This window comes from Heptranchias perlo, chromosome 2 (genome assembly GCF_035084215.1).
Source record: "Heptranchias perlo isolate sHepPer1 chromosome 2, sHepPer1.hap1, whole genome shotgun sequence".
Lineage (NCBI taxonomy): Eukaryota > Metazoa > Chordata > Chondrichthyes > Hexanchiformes > Hexanchidae > Heptranchias > Heptranchias perlo.
The window spans coordinates 136,235,683-136,256,959 of NC_090326.1; the positions used below are offsets into that span (position 1 = coordinate 136,235,683).

General features: G+C 41.7%; 1 protein-coding gene across 11 annotated transcripts in view; it reads left to right on the forward strand.

Annotated features, from left to right (window-relative positions):
* The window catches only part of svila (supervillin a), a 203,224-nt gene that overhangs the window by 36,302 nt on the left and 145,645 nt on the right, over positions 1-21,277 (forward strand). For all 11 annotated transcript variants that reach the window (XM_068007306.1, XM_068007311.1, XM_068007323.1 and 8 more), the window contains exons 2-3: positions 5,002-5,062; positions 11,045-11,133. In XM_068007306.1, the coding sequence (XP_067863407.1) occupies positions 5,002-5,062; positions 11,045-11,133 (150 nt within the window). The remainder of the gene's footprint in view (positions 1-5,001; positions 5,063-11,044; positions 11,134-21,277) is intronic.

Below are 21,277 nucleotides of genomic sequence, written 5' to 3' on the forward strand. Positions count from 1 at the left end.
AAGATAATAGTTTCATGAGTATATACCACGTCATGGATAAATATACCTGAATTAAATTAAATTCAGTCCTGTAATTCCCTAGGCTCTGGTATGTAGTGTGCTTTATCTAACTAGGCCCCCAAAATGTCTGTGACAACATGTCGATACAGTTCCAACAAATTATTGACGCGATAAATACAGATGAGGAAAGACCACTTGGTCCACCTTAGCTCATCCATCCAGATCATTCCTACACCAACCCATGACCCCCCCCCCCCCCGACTCCATCATGGCATCCAATTGTTTCTAAAACTGGCCCAGGGTTCTTGCTTTCACTGAAGTCTATTTCATGCTTGATCAATGTAATAAGGGAACAGCCATAATTATGGGGGATTTTAATTATCATATTAACTGGACAAATCAAATTGGGCAGAGCAGCCTTGAGGACGAGTTCATTGAGTGCATCAGGGATGGATTTCTTGAGCAGTATGTAACTGATCCTACAAGGGGGCAGGCAACCTTGGACCTGGTCCTGTGTAATGAGTCAGGATTAATTAATAATGTCCTAGTTAAGGATCCCCTTGGAACGAGCGACCACAACATGGTTGAATTCCATATCCAATTAGAGGGTGAGAAGGTTGATTCTCAAACAAGCGTACTGAGCTTGAATAAAGGAGACTATGATGGTATGAGAGCGGAATTGATTAAAGTGGACTGGGAAAATAGATTAAAGGGTAAGACGGTACATGAGCAGTGGTGTTCATTTAGGGAGTTATTTTACAACTTTCAAAATAAATATATTCCACTGAGGAAAAAAGGGTGTAAAAGAAATGACAGCCATCCGTGGCTAAGTAAAGAAATCAAGGATAGTATCCGACTAAAAACAAGGACATATAAGGTAGCCAAACTTAGTGGGAGGATAGAAGATTGGGAATTCTTCAAAAGACAGCAAAAAGTAACTAAAGGATTGATTAAGAAAGGGAAGTTAGATTATGAAAAGAAATTAGCAAAAAATATAAAAACAGATAGCAAGAGTTTCTATAGTTATATAAAAAGAAAAAGGGTGGCTAAGGCAAACATAGGTCCCTTAGAGGATGAGACCGGGAAATTAATGGTGGGAAACATGGAGATGGCAAAAATGCTGAACAAATATTTTGTTTCAGTCTTTACAGTAGAGGACACTAAGAATATCCCAACACTGGACAAACAGGGGACTCTCGGGGGGGGAGGAGCTAAATACGATTAAAATCACTCAGGAGATGGTACTCAGTAAAATAATGGGACTCAAGGCGGATAAATCCCCTGGACCTGATGGCTTCCATCCTAGGGTCTTGAGGGAAGTGGCAGTAGGGATTGTGGATGCTTTGGTGATAGTTTTCCAAAATTCCCTGGACTCAGGAGAGGTCCCGGCAGATTGGAAAACTGCTAATGTAACACCGTTATTTAAAAAGGGTAGTAGGCAGAAGGCTGGAAATTATAGGCCAGTTAGCTTAACATCTGTGGTGGGTAAAATTTTGGAGTCTATTATTAAGGAGACAGTAACGGAACATTTAGATAAGCATAATTTAATAGGACAAAGTCAGCATGGCTTTATGAAGGGGAAGTCATGTCTGACAAATTTGCTTGAGTTCTTCGAGGATATAACGTATAGGGTGGATAAAGGGGAACCAGTGGACGTAGTGTATTTAGACTTCCAGAAGGCATTCGACAAGGTGCCACATAAAAGATTATTACTTAAGATAAAAAATCACGGGATTGGGGGTAATATTCTGGCATGGGTGGAGGATTGGTTATCGAACAGGAAGCAGAGAGTTGGGATAAATGGTTCATTTTCGGACTGGCAACCAGTAACCAGTGGTGTTCCACAGGGGTCGGTGCTGGGTCCCCAACTCTTTACAATCTATATTAACGATTTGGAGGAGGGGACCGAGTGCAACATATCAAAATTTGCAGATGATACAAAGATGGGAGGGAAAGTAGAGAGTGAGGAGGACATAAAAAACCTGCAAGGGGATATAGACAGGCTGGGTGAGTGGGCGGAGATTTGGCAGATGCAATATAATATTGGAAAATGTGAGGTTATGCACTTTGGCAGGAAAAATCAGAGAGCAAGTTATTTTCTTAATGGCGAGAGACTGGAAAGTACTGCAGTACAAAGGGATCTGGGGGTCCTAGTGCAAGAAAATCAAAAAGTTGGTATGCAGGTGCAGCAGGTGATCAAGAAAGCCAACGGAATGTTGGCTTTTATTGCTAGGGGGATAGAATATAAAAACAAGGAGGTATTGCTGCAGTTATATAAGGTATTGGTGAGACCGCACCTGGAATACTGCATACAGTTTTGGTCTCCATACTTAAGAAAAGACATACTTGCTCTCGAGGCAGTACAAAGAAGGTTCACTCGGTTAATCCCGGGGATGAGGGGGCGGACATATGAGGAGAGGTTGAGTAGATTGGGACTCTACTCATTGGAGTTCAGAAGAATGAGAGGCGATCTTATTGAAACATATAAGATTGTGAAGGGTCTTGATCGGGTGGATGCAGTAAGGATGTTCCCAAAGATGGGTGAAACTAGAACTAGGGGGCATAATCTTAGAATAAGGGGCTGCTCTTTCAAAACTGAGATGAGGAGAAACTTCTTCACTCAGAGGGTGGTCGGTCTGTGGAATTTGCTGCCCCAGGAAGCTGTGGAAGCTACATCATTAGATAAATTTAAAACAGAAATAGACAGTTTCCTAGAAGTAAAGGGAATTAGGGGTTATGGGGAGCGGGCAGGAAATTGGACATGAAGCTGAGTTCGGATCGGTCAATGCCCTGTGGGTGGCGGAGAGGGCCCAGGGGCTATGTGGCCGGGTCCTGCTCCGACTTCTTGTGTTCTTTAGATTTGTGGTTGGGATCAGATCAGCCATGATCTTATTGAATGGCGGAGCAGGCTCGAGGGGCCGATTGGCCTACTCCTGCTCCAATTTCTTATGTTCTTATGTTCTATCTTTTATAAGGTTTGCTTTTTTCAGTGATGAACAGCCCAAATTTGCTCAGTCTCCCCTCATACCTGAGTCCTCTGACACTAGTGATCAATCATGTGGCTCTTCTCTAAACTGCTTGCAGGGCTTGAAGGTCGCCCTGTGTCTCTGTAACCAGAACAGTTCCCTAGGTGTAGTCTGACCAGACAAAAATACAGCTTGAGTACGACTTTTTTTTATTTGTACTCTACTGTTTTTAGCAATATAGTTTAGATTCTTTTTGCTTTGTTGATTGCTGCTTTGTAGTCATTGCACACCCTGAATGTTGAGTCCAAGACCCCAAGATCCCTCTTCATTTCATCCTAAGCTGTTTCAGCACTGTTCTAGGAGTATGTGTGTAGCCCATTTTTTCATCCTATGTGCAGTACTTTGCACTTGTCCATGTTGAATTTCATCTATCATTGTTTTGCTACCCACTTGGGCTCAGCAATAATTCACTCCACAGTCAAATAGCCTGCTAACTTTCACCATCTCAGCTCATATGTGAAGAAAGGCAACTTGGACAAGGTATTTAGTTCATTTTAATGTTACAGAAGATTCAATTGTCCCTCTTAGTTTGGTATCATCTGCAAATTTCACCAATTTGCAGTTGAATTTCTGAATCCAAATTGTTGATGTAATATTAGAAACAGATAGCATTCTAACACTAAACCCTGCCCACTCAGCATTTTTTCTCTTTCCCCTCTCTCTTCCCCCCCCCCCCCCCCCCCACCACACCTGCTAACAAAACATAGCTCCTTTGCTGTTTCCTGCACTTATCCACCTCCAAGATGTAAACTGAACCTTCACAGCTTTGAACTTGTCTAATAGCCTTTTGTACGAAACTTTGTCAAATGCTTTTTGGGAGTCTAGGTGCACCACATTTTCAGGCTTTCCCCGTCTCTCATGCTCGTGATCACACCCCCTCCCATCTTACACTCTTCCCCTGCCTTGTGCTTGCGCTCTCCCGCCTTGCTCTCTATTGAGTTTGCTCTCTACCACACGTTCTCTCACTTGTTTTCACTCTCACTCCTACCTCCATATCCCTCTTGTGCTCTCCCTCCCCCCCCCCCCCCCCCCCCCCCCTCCGGCTCGCGTTTCCCATGCCCCTCCCCCACTTTCCACTTCATTGTCGTAGGTTAGGTATTAAATATCAGCAGGCGAGCAGGAGCAGGAACCCTGATTTATCTTTCTTCTTTTCCCTGCCCAACCTCAGGGCCACTGGAGCCAATTGTAACACATCAACTGTTGCCCCAGCTGAGACCAGTTAACTTGGCGCAGAGTGGAATTTAAAACTTTGGACCTTTCTGGTCAAAGATTGGATTGTAGTCCAGAACTTTGAGTCTGTAGCTAAAAGAAATTGTACACAACAACTACATACTATATTTTCATTGATGCAAAATAAAATTAGGGAGTATGGAAATGGTTGATTGAATTGACTGAATATCTGCTAAAAATTAGAGTGGCCTTCAAAGTGTTTTTCAGCAGCTTTGAATTCTACATTGTTTTCGGACACTCTTTTAGTCTTTGGTGGTTTAACACCATTTAAAATCATTCAAAATCAACAATTTGAACTACATAGAATGCTCCACACAAAATGTTTAAACTAATCTGAGTGATATCTGCGGAATTGATGTCAAACCAAGCAGTCCACAATACTCATTATCGGAAAACTGAAATGAAAATGAAGGTTTTATGTGGAATAAAAGATTAAGTGCTGATGAAGTAATGAGAGGCGGAAGTGCCAGGAAGTGAAGTAAGGGGAGGGATGAGGAGGAAGAAAAGCAAGATTAATGGGAAACGCACCTCCTGCTAACTTAATAACATTGGCTACTTCTTTTAAGGAGAGGCTCTTAATTGTATCCCGGTGGGGCCAGGCTTGCCTGGTTCCATGTTTATACTGGCATACACAAAATAGGCTCTTGGCCAAAGAATACTTGGTGGTATTGGTGAAAATTTTGGTTGATGAGGGAATGAACTGAAGGCAATGAACAGACTTGATGCATTTTTTTTGTTTCAGAAGTGGTGGCAGAACATCCCGTTGGACTTGGAAGAGGAATACTTTTTCAAAAGAGGACTCTAAGGTACAATATTTACATTTGCTAAACAGAAACTTTTAGAATCCGTTCCATATAACTTATTTTGCCAGTGTTTTTTTTTCTTTTCATCAATTTTCTCCCCTCCTCTTGACAGCGTTCAGTCCTTCATGGGATATGGTTTCACAAACATTAGTTACCTTCTGCTACCTTGCTCAAATGGCTATTTGTTAAGCTGGAGGGGGCATCATAACTGAGCAAAATCCCTCCTACCTGCATCTACATGCAATTCCAGCTGGGATTGTAAGATAAGGATCATATTCTGGAGACCTTGGTCTGCCAAGAATCCTCTGTTTTCTTGTGAGTCAGTCCTTTCAGAATGAGATCCAAAAAGTCTGGTTAAAATCAGCCTGTTGAATGCCTCGGAGTCTTGATCAGTTTAAAGTCCAATGAATATCCCTCTTGATGAATCTTTTGGTATCCACAGCAGTCCATTGGTCTTTTTGCATTCTAAGCTTTATGTCCTGATCTAGGTAATTGGTCTTTGCTGTAATTTAATCACCTGGTACTGGCTGACTCATCTTAACTGGAAATTGTTCACGAAAATTGACTCCAAATGAATCTACCTACCAGTATTGCCATGCCAACTGTCGAAGCCTTTCCGAGCATGATGTTATCGCAAACTTGTTCTTTATAAATGGATTTATGATTTTGTCACATGTTGGGCATTTTGCATTTTTTCTAAAGTAAAAGAAAATTACTTATTACAAGGGGAAAGGAGATGCAGAGGTCTTCAGTGTTTTATATGTGTTTCTGTGAACAGTCTGCAGGAAAACAAGACTCCATCTCCATAATAACATTTGTGCTGTTAGATGCATCGCACATTATTTGAATGACATTGCAAATTATCTATTATAGTATTACAAAAATTATAGTGTTTCAAAAGTAGATCAGGCTTTGGATGTGCAAACAAATGTCCAATTTAGCACTTGAAATCTTAGCCCAGAATGTAATCGAGCAGTTGTTGCTGAAAATGAGTATATAATATTGATTCTTTGCCTATTTTTCATATCCTGAACACCTTTACTTAATAAGTGAGTATCCATCTCTTTAAGTACCCACTTGATTCTGCAACTTACACATTCTCTCAACTCCTTGTGCAAGCAAGGAAGCTTTTTTTTCCTGAGTTAGCTTTTAACTGATTTAGTTCTAATTTTAGTATTCCGTGGTCTGAGAACCCGTCATAGAGTGAAGAATTGTTCTCTATCTGTCCTGTCAAATCCGATCATTATTTCAAACATCTCAAGCAGATCATCCCATAACCTCATCTTTAGGAAATATAACCCAATTTTACCCAATATCTTCTAGTTTAATCCCTTCATCCCAGGTGTCATTCTGGCAAATCATTGTTTTCTGCAAGGCTAGTATATCCTTTCTAAGGTGGGTGCCCAAAACTGAGCACAATACTCCAAATTAAGTTTGACCGGTGCAATGTGTAACTGCATTGGTAGGAAGAATAAGGAGGCCACATACTCCTTGGAAAATAAATGACTAAATGGGGTGGAGAAGCAGAGGCACCTGGGGGTACAGATACACAAATCACTAAAAGTAGCAATGCAGGTTAATAAGGCCATTTTTTAAAAAAGCAAACAAAGTACTGGGATTTACTTCTAGAGGGATAGAATTGAAAAGCAGGGAAGTTATGTTAAACTTATATAGAACCTGGGTTAGACCACACTTGGAGTACTGTGAGTAGTTCTGGCCTTCATATTATAAAAAGGATATAGGGGTACTGGAGAAGGGGCAAAAAAGTTTTGCTAGGATGATACCAGAACTGAGAGGTTTTACCTATCAGGAAAGATTGAACAGGCTGGGTCTCTTTTCTCCAGAAAAGAGAAGACTGAGGGGTGACCTGATAGAGGTCATTAAGATTATGAAAGGGTTTGATAGGGTGGACGTGGAGAAGATGGTTCCCACTTGCGGGGCAGACCAGAAGAGGGGCCATAAATATAAGATAGTCATTAATAAATCCAATAGGGAATTCAGGAGAAACTTCTATACCCAGAGAGTGCTTAGAATATGGAATGTAGGACGCTACTACAAGGAGTAATTGAGGCGACTAGCATAGATGCATTTAAGGGGAAGCTTGATAAACTCATGAGGGAGAAAGGAATAGAAGGATATGTTGATAGGGTTAGATGAAGAAGGATGGAGGAGGCTCGTGTGGAGCATAAACACCGGCATGGAACTGTTGGGCCGAATGGCCTGTTTCTGTGCTGTACATTCTATGTAATTCTATGAACTGACTTTCCATTTCAAGCACCCAGTGTCTGCATCATGCACACCCAGGTCAGGTATACAACAGCTGGATGCTCCCCCCACTCTACTCCAAACCAAACCTCAGAAAAGTACCCCCTACTATAACAGTGTGGCATTTTTTCCATTTCCCAACCATGACCTGTCTGAGTGATATTGCCACCAAGAATCATAGAATAGTTACAGCGCAGAAGGGGGCCATGCGGCACATCAAGCCCATGCCAGCTCTTTGTAAGAACAATCTAGTTAGTCCCATTCCCCCGCTCTTTCCCCGTAGCCCTGCATGTTTTTTCCCTTCAAGTATTTATCCAATTCCTTTTTGAAAGCCACGATTGAATCTGCCTCCACCACCCTTTCAGGCAGCACATTCCAGATCATAACTACTTGCTGCTTAAAAAAAGGTTTTTCCTCATGTCGCCATTGGTTCTTTTGCCAATTACCTTAAATCTGTGTCTTCTGGTTCTCGACGCTTCCACAAATGGGAACAGTTTCTCTTTATTTACTTTATCTAAACCCTTCATGATTTCGAACACTTCTATCAAATAAGAACATAAGAAATAGGAGCAGGAGTAGGCCATCCAGCTCCTCGAGCCTGCTCCGCCATTCAACAAGATCATGGCAGCTGATCTACTTCAACGCCATTTTCCTGCACTATTCCCATATCCCTTGATGCCTTTAATATCTAGAAATCTATCGATCTCTGTTTTGAATGTACTCAATGACTGAGCATCCACAGCCCTCTGGGGTGGAGAATTCCAAAGATTCACCACCCTCTTGAGTGAAGAAATTTCTCCTTATTTCAGTCCTAAGTGGCCTACCCCTTATTCTGAGACTGTGACCCCTGGTTCTAGACTCCCCAGAGGAAACATCCGCCCAGCATCTACCCTGTCGAGCCCCGAAAGAATTTTGTATGTTTCAATGAGATCACCTCTCATTCTTCTAAACTCTAGAGGATACAGGCCTAGTCTACTCAATCTCTCCTCATAAGACAATCCTGCCATCCCAGGAATCAGTCTGGTGAACCTTCGTTGCACTCCCTCTATGGCAAGAATAGCCTTCCTTAGGTAAGGAGACCAAAATTGTACACAATACTCCAGGTGTGGTCTTACCAAGGCCCTATATAATTGCAGTAAGACATCTTTACTCCTGTACTCAATCCAACAGGTGAAAGGCCAACTCAAGGATGATGCTCTCGATTGTCTTGCTGTTCTTTTTTTAAGTAGAAAATCTATCCATAGTTGATTCAAGAACCAGTCTACAAATAAGATTGAGATCAACCTGTTTGCATCATCAGATAATCTTGAGCTTTCATGGTGCTACACTAGGATAGGAGACACATCTATGCAGAATCAAGCTGGCCTCTCGCTTTTCTGAATATGGAGGTTTGCCAATGCATTTTCCTCGCTTTGCACTGAGCCTCTTGGTACTGTAGAAGGCGCACACATACCGAGAAAAACTCATTCTAATTCACTCCATATATACCGACTCTGTCAGCAGATGTTGACAGTGAGCCGAGCATGCATTCCTTTTCGTGTACAGATGGGACCATCTCTCTCTGTGCGGGTCAGAATCTGCATCAAGTTGAAATTCTTTTGGCTGATGGCATGGTTATTGAATGACATCGACCTCTAGATCAAGGTCTTCTTTCACCAGTGGTTGAAACCTCACTTAGTTCCACAAAATTTTCATTATCTGGGTTTAGTATGTCAAGTGGCTGAAATTTGTAGAATGGTGTGTGAATGTCTACACTTTCTGCCATGTGAAGTTCATTATAATCTGGAATATTTGCAGTGATTGACCCTTTGTTCTTATACTGACTAGTGTGTGGCACTGAAAGTAATCCTGAGATTACTACCCTTAAGTTCCTACTATTTAATCTGTCTCCAAACTCAATTATGTTCCTTTATTTATTACTAATTCAAAGATGAACCATGGCTTCTGGCTGTTCTTCCCTTTTTTAAAATGTATTTGTTTTGCACCTGCTTCATGATATCCATTACCCTGGTACTTGGGAGGCCACACACCATTCTGCACTCTCAATTCTGCCAGCAAAAGTACGTCTGTTCTTCTGACTATGGAATGTCCTATTATTACTGCATTACTGCATTTCTGCTCTTCATTTCTTCCTCTTTGGCAGCCACTTGCTCCATGGTGCCATGGCGCCATGGCTTTGCTTATGGTTGCCCTACCCTAAGTTGTTATTGTCACACTGAATACCTTTTTTTGCCAATCTAACACTCTTAAGATCCCTGCACTGCCTCTGGTCTCCTCTTCCTACTCCAATGGGTGGTGACCTACTTTCTGTCCTCTTTAACTTGCCATGTCTACATGGTGCTCAGCTCCTGGAATGTGCATGCCAAGGATCCTTCAGCCTCCCATATGTCAGAGTATCACCAGCTGCTCCTCAAGCTCAGAAACCTTGACTTCAAACGCAAGCAGTTGCAGACACTTTCTGCACTGAGAGATCATCCTGGAGACACAAAGCATCAAGGACCTCCCATTTTGCACATCACTGGCTTCAGCTACCTTTCCATAGTAAACTAAACTGTTTTTGACAACATAGTGATTTAATGTCTCGAGTATAATTTCTGGTCAACTGCACCTAAGACTGAAAGTTCCTCTTGTCACGGTGATTGCAGCAGCAAATAGAATATTTAATATCCTGTGTGGACTTGCATGGACTCCAAGGAATGTACAAACATTGTAAAGCATTGAGATCACTTGTGGAATATACTCCAGTTTTGATCACTAAGCAAAAGCAATGGAAAGGATTCAAAGATAGTTCCAAGTATTAGATCATCAAGCTTCAAAAGGCTATGGAAGCTTGTGCTGTGTTCATAGGAGGAAGAGGTTGAAGGGAAGAGTTATTAGTAAGCACAATGAATGTTGATTCAGTTGCAGTATTGAAAGGGAACTGGCCGATTCTTTGGCAAGGAGATAACGTTCAGAGAAGGCCTCGAAAGAGGACTTAAATGAGTGAACTGAAATAGGTTTATGACCTTTTCAAATTTCTGCCTTTTGAAAAACAAACATTTATATTGACTTTTATTAATCAACTTGAGAAATGACTGTTGTGTGTCAATAACACATTACTATGGTTATTGGTGCCTGATATGCTGACTTCCAGAAAAATCTGGCTCAATATGGAACAAAATCAACCGAATGAACTCGAGTATTGTATAATCATGTGAAAATAATTTCTAGGTTGTACTCTTATTTTCATGTAACTTTATTCTAACATACTCTGCAGTTGCAGGCTTGTAATCATATCCAAATATCAATACATTTATTTTATATTGTATTGCTCATTATTGCAATTGGAATTGCCTTAACTTACCGATGAATGTTCCTACCAGCAAGAATATTGTTCACATTTAGTTCGTATATACTGCGCCTTCTGCATAGGGTTACTAGATGGTAATCAGAAGTGGAAACGTTGGCCAGTTTTCTCCTTAATCCAGGGATGCAGAGGCCAATTATAACATCCCTACCATTGTATCTGCTGAGATCGGCTAACTCAATGCCGGGCAGGAATTGAACTTGGGATCTTCATGATCTGTGTGTCTCACCTACTCATTGGACAAACTCGCTTATGGAAAAAATAGCTTCCTTTTAGTTGTCATAAGATTGCAAATAAACAAACTGAATTGGTGGCACAGATGGTGGTTCCAAAATATGAGGTACTACAAAAAAGATACTTATGTTTCGCTTTAGTTTCCAGAAGGAGTTCCCTTTTGAAGACAAAGAAATTGTCAAGAAAACAAAAGAGGTAGACGCTAACTTACTTGCCGTACTTCCTAAAGGTTAGTAACATGATAGTACTGTGAAGGAATTGAGTTTCTTTAACTGGGTGTAACAGCAACCAATTCACTGGTGGACATAAGGATCAGCAGCCTTTGGGAAGGGGGCAGTTGAGGTGAATAAAGATCCTTGAGATGAGATTAGGTAAAGTTCTGTTTGAGGGCTTCATTGGACAGAAAAATACATCATTTATATATGAATATTCATTCTCCATGTCCCTCTCAACTGCAGGTGATGATGCAGAGCTCTGTGACTCATGAAGAAATGGAGGGATTCATAACCTTAAATATACATTTGGGATAATTTTACTGTTGATGACCGAATAGCCTTTTTTTCATTGCACATCACCCACATATCATAGGAATGTAGCCCAGTTTGATAGGTTTTGGGGAAACCCGCACACCGAGCATGCACATGAAAATGGGACAATGTTAGTAGGCAGCGCTGCACTTGGTTTCCTAATTCTGTCATATAAAACCTCAGGAACTGCACTACTGCATCAGTAGATTTCCACCCGCACCCCCCAAAAGATTATGATTCTTTGCTCCTCCTGTCACCAAATGTTTGGTACAAAGTCTGTAGCCTCGTTACAGAAATAGTTAGATTAGATAGAGTGGCAAATGGATTTCAATGTAGGCAAGTGTGAGGTCATCCACTTTGGACCTAAAAAGGATAGATCAGAGTACTTTCTAAATGGTGAAAAGCTCGAAACAGTGGTGGTCCAAAGAGACTTAGGGGTCAATGTACATAGATCAGGTTGATTATAGAAGAGACAGAGGAGAAGTGAAAAAGGAAATAAGAGGGGCAAAGAGAGAGTATGAGAATAGACTGGCAGCTAACATAAAAGGGAATCCAAAAGTCTTCCCTAGGCATATAAATAGTAAGAGGAAGGATGGGGCCGATTAGGGGCCAAAAAGGAGATCTAGGCATGAAGGCAGAGGGCATGGCTGAAGTACTAAATGGGTACTTTGCATCAGTCTTTACCAAGGAAGAAGATGCTGCCAATGTCACAGTAAAAGAGGAGGTAGTTGAGATACTGGATGAGCTAAAAAATGATAAAGGGCAGGTACTAGAAAGGCTGGCTGTAATTACAGTAGCTAAGTCACCCGGTCTTGATGGGATGCATCCTTGATTGCCGAAGGAAGTAAGAATGGAAATTGCAGAGGTACTGGCCATAATCTTCCAATCCTCCTTAGATATGGGTCTGGTGCCAGAGGACTGGTGAATTGCAAAAGTTATACCCTTGTTCAAAAAAGGGTGTAAGGATAAACCCAGCAGCTACAGGCCAGTCAGTCTAAACTCGGTGGTGGGGAAGCTTTTAGAAACGATAATTCGAGACAAAATTAATAGTCACTTGGACAAGTGTGGATTAATAAAGAAAAGCCAGCATGGATTTGTTAAAGGCAAATCGTGTTTAACTAACTTGATTGAGTTTTTTGATGAGGTAACAGAGAGGGTTGATGAGGGCAATATGGTTGTTGTTGTGTATATGGACTTTCAAAAGGTGTTTGATAAAGTGCCACATAATAGGCTTGTCAGCAAAATTGAAGCTCACGGAATAAACGGGGCAGTGGCAGCATGGATACGAAATTGGCTAAGTGACAGGAAACAGAGTAGTGGTGAATGGTTGTTTTTTGGACTGGAGGAAGGTGTATATTGGTGTTTCCCAGGGGTCGGACCACTGCTTTTTTTTTCATTTGTATTAATGACTTGGATTTGGGTGTACAGGGCACAATTTCAAAATTTGCAGATGACAAAAATTTGGAAATGTAGTAAACAGTGAGGTGGGTAGTAATAGACTTCAAGAGGACATCGACATGTTGGTGGAATGGGTGGTCAATGACAGATGAAATTTAACACAGAGAAGTGCAAAGTGATAGGTTTTGGCCAGAAGAATGAGGAGAGGCAATATAAACTAAATGGTACAATTCTAAAAGGGGTGCAGGAATAGAGAAACCTGGGGGTATATGTGCACAAATCTTTGAAGGTGGCAGGATAGGTTGAGAAAGCGGTTAGAAAAGCATATGGGGTCCTGGGGTTTATAAATGGAACCATAGAGTACAAAAGCAAGGAACTTATGGTGAGCCTTTATAAAGCACTGGCTTGGCCACAACTGGATTATTGTGTCCAATTCTGGGCACCGCACTTTAGGAAGGATGTGAAGGCCTTAGAGAGGGTGCAGAAAAGATTGACTAGAATAGTTCCAGGGAGGAGGGACTTCAGGTACGTGGATAGACTGGAGAAGCTGGGGTTGTTCTCCTTAGAGCAGAGAGGGTTGAGAGGAGATTTAATGGAGGTGTTCAAAATCATGAAGGGTTTAGATAAGTAAATAAAGAGAAACTGTTCCCGTTGGCGGAAGGGAATGGAAATTGCAGAGGTACTGGCCGTAATCTTCCAATCCTCCTTAGATATGGGTCTGGTGCCAGAGGACTGGTGAATTGCAAAAGTTACACCCTTGTTCAAAAAAGGGTGTAACCGGAGGACACAGATTTAAGGTGATTGGCAAAAGAAAAAAAGGCGACATGAGAAAAAACTTCTTTACGCAGCGAGTAGTTATGATCTAGATTTATTAGAATGGTACCTGGACTCCAAATTTTAAATTACGAGGAGAGATTACACAAATAGGAATGTATTCCCTGGAATTTAGAAGATTATGGGGTGATTTGGTCAAAGTTTTCAAGATATTAAGGGGAATTGATAGCATCATAGAATTATAGGAAATTCACGGCACAGAAGGAGGCCATTCGGCCCTTTGTGTCTGCGCCAGCTGAGAAATGAGCCACCCAGCCTAATCCCACTTTCCCACATTTGGTACGTAGCCCTGCAGGTCACTGCTCTTCAGGTGCACATCCAGGTATTTTTTTACATGAGTTGAGGATTTCTGTCTCTACCACCCTCTCGGGCAGTGAGTTCCAGACCCCCACCACTCTCTGGGTGAAAATTCTTTTCCTCATTTTCGCTCTAATCCTTCTACCAATCACTTTAAATCTATGCCCCCTGGTTATTGACCCCTCCGCTAAGGGAAATAGGTCCTTTTTATCCACTCTGTCTAGGCTCCTCATAATTTTGTACACCTCAATCAAATCACCTCTCAGCCTCCACTGATCTAAGGAAAACAACCCCAGCCTATCCAATCTGTCATCATAGCTAAAATTCTCCAGTCCTGGCAACACCCTTGTAAATCTCCCCTGCACCCTCTCTAGTGCAATTACATCCTTCCTGTAATGTAGTGGCCAGAACTGTGCGCAGTACTCAAGCTGTGGCCTAGCTAGTCTTTTATACAGTTCCAGCATAACATCCCTGCTTTTATATTCTATGCCTCGGCTAATAAAGGAAAGCATTCCATATGCCTTCTTAACCACCTTTTCTACCTGTCCTGCTACGTTCAGGGATCTGTGGACATGCACTCCAAGGTCCATCACTTCCTCTACACCTCTCGGTATCCTCCCATTTACTATGTATTCCCTTGCCTAGTTTGCTATCCCCAAATGCATTACCTCACACTTCTCCGGATTGAACTCCATTTGCCACTTTTTTTGCCCATCTGACCAGTCCATTGATATCTTCTTGCAGTCTACAGCTTTCCTCCTCACTATCAACCATGGCCTATCTTTGTGTCATCCGCAGATTTCTTAATCATGCCCCCTACGTTTAAGTCCAAATCGTTAATATATGCCACAAAAAGCAAAGGACCTAGTACCGAGCCCCATGGCACCCTACTGGAAACAGCCATCCAGTCGCAAAAACGGCCATCAACCATTAACCTTTGCTTCCTGATAGATAGAGAAAAACCATTTCCGCTAGTTGGGGAGTCTAGGACTAGGGAATGTAACCTAAAAATTAGAGCCAGGACTTTCAGGAGTGAAGTTAGGAAACACTTCTACACGCAAAGGTGGTAGAAGTTTGGAACTCTTCCGCAAACAGCAGTTGATGCTAGTTCAATTGTTAATTTTAAATCTGAGATTGATAGATTTTTGTTAACCAAAGGTATTAAGGAATATGGGGCTACGGTGGGTATATGGAGTTAGGTCACAGATCAGCCATGATCTCATTGAATGGCGGAACAGGCTCAAGAGGCTAAATGGCCTACTCATGTTCCCATGTTAATCCCAATTTTTGTGTTTTCCTTTACAAGCTTCCCAGCAGTCTTAAGGTGCTGATATCAGCACTTCCAGAAAATATACATGGCTGTCCTTTATAGGAAGGACTTTAGGTTGTATGGTAGTATCAGTGACTAATCCTATATTCACTAAATGGCCATATAGAGAGCAAATACAACAGGCAAAAACAAACAAGCAATCTTATACAAGGGGCTAAGGCACAAGTTTGATTTGGCAATCTGGCAAAACAGTCCTTATAGCTCATCTAGAGCTTTAAAACCAAATCTCATTTGTCCGTTTCATTTGGGTCAAGACATTGATTTACCCAATGCCACCCAGGAATATTGCTTCCACTATTTAGATGCTCTTAAATGATAGCTTTTGCACAAAACAATTTAGATAATTCCAGAAGTTCCTTCTGGTGCAAGCACCCAAGGCAAATCGTACACTGCTGCCATCTTGTAGGAAAGAAGCCTAGGAAACAAGCTAAGGATCATTTTACGCATTTCACAGCTGCTCCTTGGGCATCTATAAGTTTCCAGTTGTTTAGCATATGAAAGGCTGCCACATGGATGTATCTGCATATATTCATGAAACAATATCATCCATATTGAATTGCATCAAATGGCACCGTCTTTGGCAGATTGGATTGATACTGGATCTGCTGGTGGGGCCTATCCTCTCAAATTTACACTACTTTGGCATTACAGTCTTTGGAGAATGTGGAATGAAGAAGCACTAGATTAATTTCCAGCTAGAGTCTTCAGTTTTCAAATGATGTGCAACCACCACACACCATGATTTCTATTCACCCATTCCAGCAGGCTTTGCAAGGGTATAGTTTTAGGAGGGGGGTGAGCGAGTGTGTTAAATGGTTAGATTTCAGTTTCAGGTCAAAATGAACTGGTGCAGTATTGCAGCTCCAGCCATTATATGGCATAAGAGAAAGGACAGCCTATTTGCAATGCCAGGCTGAACTCGTGTGCATGCTCAGATTCTGCGTAAACCGTGTACTTTTAGGCTAGAAAATATTTCTACGGTGTGTGGAGGATGGATACCATTTGAAGAGCTTATCGGATGGCAATCTCTTTTTTGTTATCCTGAGTTAGTAAACTGAACTGGAGATGTAGAGTACTGTAATACTGTAGAATCTTTGATATATTTATGCCCTGGTACCATACTTACAGTAGTACTAATAATATTTCCATTAAGGGGCTATGATGCAGTCCAATTGAATTGGGCTAGAATCTGGGGCATGAAGGCAGTTCTTGGCAAGTGCTTGACATTGTTATTAGTATATTGCTATGTTACAATGCCTTTTCACTTTGGGGCTCAAACACAATGTTTCAGGACAGAATTTTGTAATGAATGGTGATGCATAATATGGTTTTAATTGGGTCTCCTGATCAAAGGTGGCAATTTAGAGGAATCCTTCAGGAAAGTTTTTTGGAATTCTGATATTCAAATCACAGCCTGGTGTTTTACTCCACAGACATTCCTGCCTGATTCCAATAGATAATCAAACTTATGCAAGATCATGCATATCATCAATAACTAAGGCACTGCCAACAATTTTGTTTTTGCTCCTTTTCTGAAGTTCAGTGCTGAATTACGACCACCACAGTGATGATGCATTTTCTCCTTCTGTCTTTTAATAAATTTGGCAGCCCGATAGTGCAGCTTTCCTATGCAAATACGTTGAATAGATTTGAAGTATGCAAGCATTTATTTTGTGGGAAAGTACAGTAACTGTACAGTACCAATTAAAAGTCAGTAATGAACCTCAGAGGACAACAAAAAATGTCAACATTTTAAGTGATGGAGGGCATTGTAAGAACTTGCTACGGGGATTTCCAAATTAAGTCACTAAGATTTCAGTTATGGAGTAATAGAATTTACAGCACAAAAGGAGCTTGCTCTTCAACTGGAGCGGTCTGTAACAACAACAACTTGCATTTATATAGCGTCTTTAACGTAGTAAAACGTCCCAACGCATCACAGGACTGTAATCGGACAAGAAAATTGACACAGAGCCAAAGAAAGAGACATTTTAAATTTGAATCTAATTGGAATAGTCAAGTTTGGAGGTAACAAGCATGGACGAGGGTTTCAGTAGCAGATAGGCTGAGGCAGGGGCCGAGGCAGGCGACGATATTACGGAGGTTGTAGGCGGACTTGGTGATGGAGAGGATATGGGATCAAAAGTTCAGCTCAGGTCAGATAGGACGCCGAGGTTGCAAACGGTCCAGTCTGAGACAGTAGCCAGGGAGGGGGATGGAATCAGAGGCGAGGGAACTGAGTTTTTGGCAGGGGCCGAAGATAATGGCTTTGGTTTTCCCCATGTTTATTTGGAGGAAATTTCTGCTCGTCCAATACTGGATGTCAGACAAGCAGCTTGACAACACACAGGTCTTCTAGAGGGGTTGAGAGAGGTGGTGGTGAGGTAGAACTGGGTGTCGTCAGCGTACATGTGGGACATTACGCACTTTCGGATGATGTCGCTGGGGGGCAATAGTCTACTCTAATCACACTACCCTGCCTGTTCTCCATCTCCTTTCATATTCCTTTTTAAATCCTTATCCAATTTCCTTTTAAATGATATAGTCTCCTACCTCAGTAGCCACTTGAGGTAGTGTTCCATGCTGTAATAACCCTCTGTGTGAAAAGATTCTACTGACTGCTCCTTCATTCTTCCTGAATAAATCCCCTCGTTACTGATTTGTCTATCAGTGGAATCTTTCGTTCTTGGGGATAATGTACTCTGCTTAAAAAAAAAGCACTTCAGTGATTGGGGAGGGGAGAGGGAGGTTAGAGCTTTTTAATTGCCTGTTTCATGTTTGCCATCAAGCACATTTCTCCTCCCACATCCTAGCTCCATTTCTATTTTAAAACTCAGATGAATTATTGATTGGTCCCTTGTGAGATTGTTGCTGGTTTCACTGGGCGTGAATTTATTACAACACTTTGAAAATTCCACAGGTAGAATGAATGCTTGCCAATGGGCCCAGTGCATCAAAAGCAAGCATTAAAAAGCTATCTTGTAAAAAAAAAGTAAAAGTTTCGGAATGTAAAAATTATGTTTAATTTTTCCTCTTTTCTCCAGTGGAATAATTAAGCTATTTTGGATTTTGGAAACACGTAGTTTATTACAGCTTGAAAGCTGAGGTAATTCACTACATAATGCCATTCTGTGACCAGGAACTGCAGTGGAGATAATGCCAAATGACCTTCATAGTTAAAGCAACATTTCTTAGGAAAACTGGGTTAACTCTCCTGGAGTACTGGATTTCCCTGGTAACTTTCAAAATGATGTTTTTAAGTATGAAACTGATGTTGAATTTCAATACGGAATATTCTCAACATAAGAAATCTGACAAAATTTCCATGTTCATGATAAACTAGTGTAAATATTTTTACAATTTTTTTTGTCCTATGCAAACAAGCATTGTGTTAAAATGATTGCATTTGCAGCTACCTCTCTGAATTGGTCCCATCCAATAAGAAAACCTAGGAATTAAATTACTTTATGGTAATACAGCGCACTCCTATATGTACCATCTCTGCATCATTTGGAATTTTAGAAAACATTATATAGGGTGACTATCATTTTGCATTTACAGTACAAAATTGACTAAAAATAGCATACTTGCAGATTTCTAATACCATTAGTACTTGAGCAGTTAATACTAGTCAACATGCAGTTTGGAGAGTGCAGGTATCAACCACAAAGTCTGGCAAAAAATCATTAATACTCCTGTGCCATAAGAGAAAAGTAAGATCATAAATCTGTTGTTTTTCCTCCCGGGCTGTTGAGTAGCATTTTCCATTAGCAAGATCCATTTTTCAGAAATGTTGTACATAGTGTGCTTTTTAGAAAAATGTTCCTGTAGTTCTGTATTCAATATATGATGAAAAAGGCCAGTTTCTGAGAGTCCTGCATTTTTTTCTAAACGTGGGTTGCATAACTATGCAGCATGAGATACTGCCACAAGGACAGATTTCTCTCTGAATTTCCCTTGGTGATTGGGTGGGCAAAGTTTTGGAAAAATAGTATTGGGGGTATGACCAAAAGACTATTAATTTACCAATAACCTCATGCATGCTCCAGCAAGTGTTGGTTAATTCTGTTTAAAAATCTCTGTACACTGGACAGAATTTTGGGTGGGGACACTGTCTGGGAGCGGTTTTCATGAGTGGGACAACAATAACCTACATTTATATAATGTTACTTGCATAGGAAAGACATCCCAGAGTGCTTTATGCACAAATCTTTGAAGGTGGCAGGACAGGTTGAGAAAATGGTTTAAAAAAGCATACACAGTCCTTTATAAATAGAGGCATAGAGTACAAAAGCAAGGAAGTTATGTTGAACTAAAGCACTAGTTCAGCTACAACTGGAGTATTGTGTCCAATTCCAGGCACCACACTTTAGGAAAGATGTGAAGGCCTTAGAGAGGGTGCAGAAAAGATTTACTAGAATGGTTCCAGGGATGAGGGACTTCAGTTACGTGGATAGACGGGAGAAGCTGGGGTTGCTCTCCTTTGAGCAGAGAAGGTTGAGAGGAGATTTGATAGAATTATTCAAAATCATGAAGGGTTTAGATAAAGTAAATAAAGAGAAACTGTTCCCATTGTTGGAAGGGTCGAGAACCAGAGGACACAGTTTTAAGGTGATTGGCAAAAGAGCCGAAGGCGACATGAGGAAAAACTTTTTTTTAGCAGCGAGTAGTTATGATCTGGAATGCGCTCTCAAAGGGTGGTGGAAGCAGATTCAATTATGGCTTTCAAAAAGGAATTGAATAAATACTTGAAGGCAAAAAATTTGCAGGGCTACGGGGAAAGAGCGGGGGAATGGGACTAACTGGAGTGCTCTTACAAAGAGCCGACACAGGCTCGATGGCCCAAATGGCCTCCTTCTGTGCTGTAACCATTCTATGATTCTTTACAGATCAGCAAGTGAAATGGACGCCGAGTAGGAGGGAAAAGAATAGATTAAATGGAGTTAAGGGGTAGGGCTGAGAGCAGTTGAAGAGATAAATCTCTGGTTGACTTTGGAAAACAGGGAGGAAATAAGGTTTTGGAAAGGATTTTGAGGGTATGGGGATGGTGACTGATACACTGATGGTGGCCAGTCTATCAAAGAAGACTTGGAACAATGAGTAAAACAGTGTCAAAGGAGTGAAGCTCACAAGCAGGGGTGTAGGGCTGCAGGATTCCATTGAGGTAGGGTGGGGTGAGGCCATGGAAGCATTTACAGGGGAAGTTTATACTCTTGAAATGATGCGGTCAGGGTTCAAGGAGCTTGGTCCTCAAGTAGGTAAAGGCATCCTAGATGAATTGGCAGTCCTTAGAGGCTGGAGGTGAGGAGGCCAGCTAGGAGAGCTTTGATGAAGTTTTGCCTTGAGATGAGCACCACATTTTTTTTATTCGTTCATGGGATGTGGGGCTTCGCTGGCAAGGCCAGCATTTATTGCCCATCTCTAATTGCCCTTGAGAAGGTGATGGTGAGCCGCCGCCCTAAACCGCTGCAGTCCGTGTGGTGAAGGTTCTATCACAGTGCTGTTAGGAAGGGAGTTCCAGGATTTTGACCCAGCGACGATGAAGGAACGGCAATATATTTCCAAGTCGGGATGGTGTGTGACTTGGAGGGGAATGTGCAGGTGGTGGTGTTGCGATGTGCCTGCTGCCCTTGTCCTTCTAGGTGGTAGAGGTCGTGGGTTTGGGAGGTGCTGTCGAAGAAGCCTTAGCGGGTTGCTGCATTGCATCTTTTAGATGGTACACACTGCAGCCACTGTGCGCTGGTGGTGAAAGGAGTGAATGTTTAGGGTGGTGGATGTGGTGCCAATCAAGCGGGCTGCTGTGTCCTGGATGGTGTTGATCTTCTTGAGTGTTGTTGGAGCTGCACTCATCCAGGCAAGTGGAGAGTATTCCATTACACTCCTGACTTGTGCCTTGTAGATGGTGGAAAGGCTTTGGGGAGTCAGGAGGTGAGTCACTCGCCGCAGAATACCCATCCTCTGACCTGCCCTTGTAGCCACAGTATTTA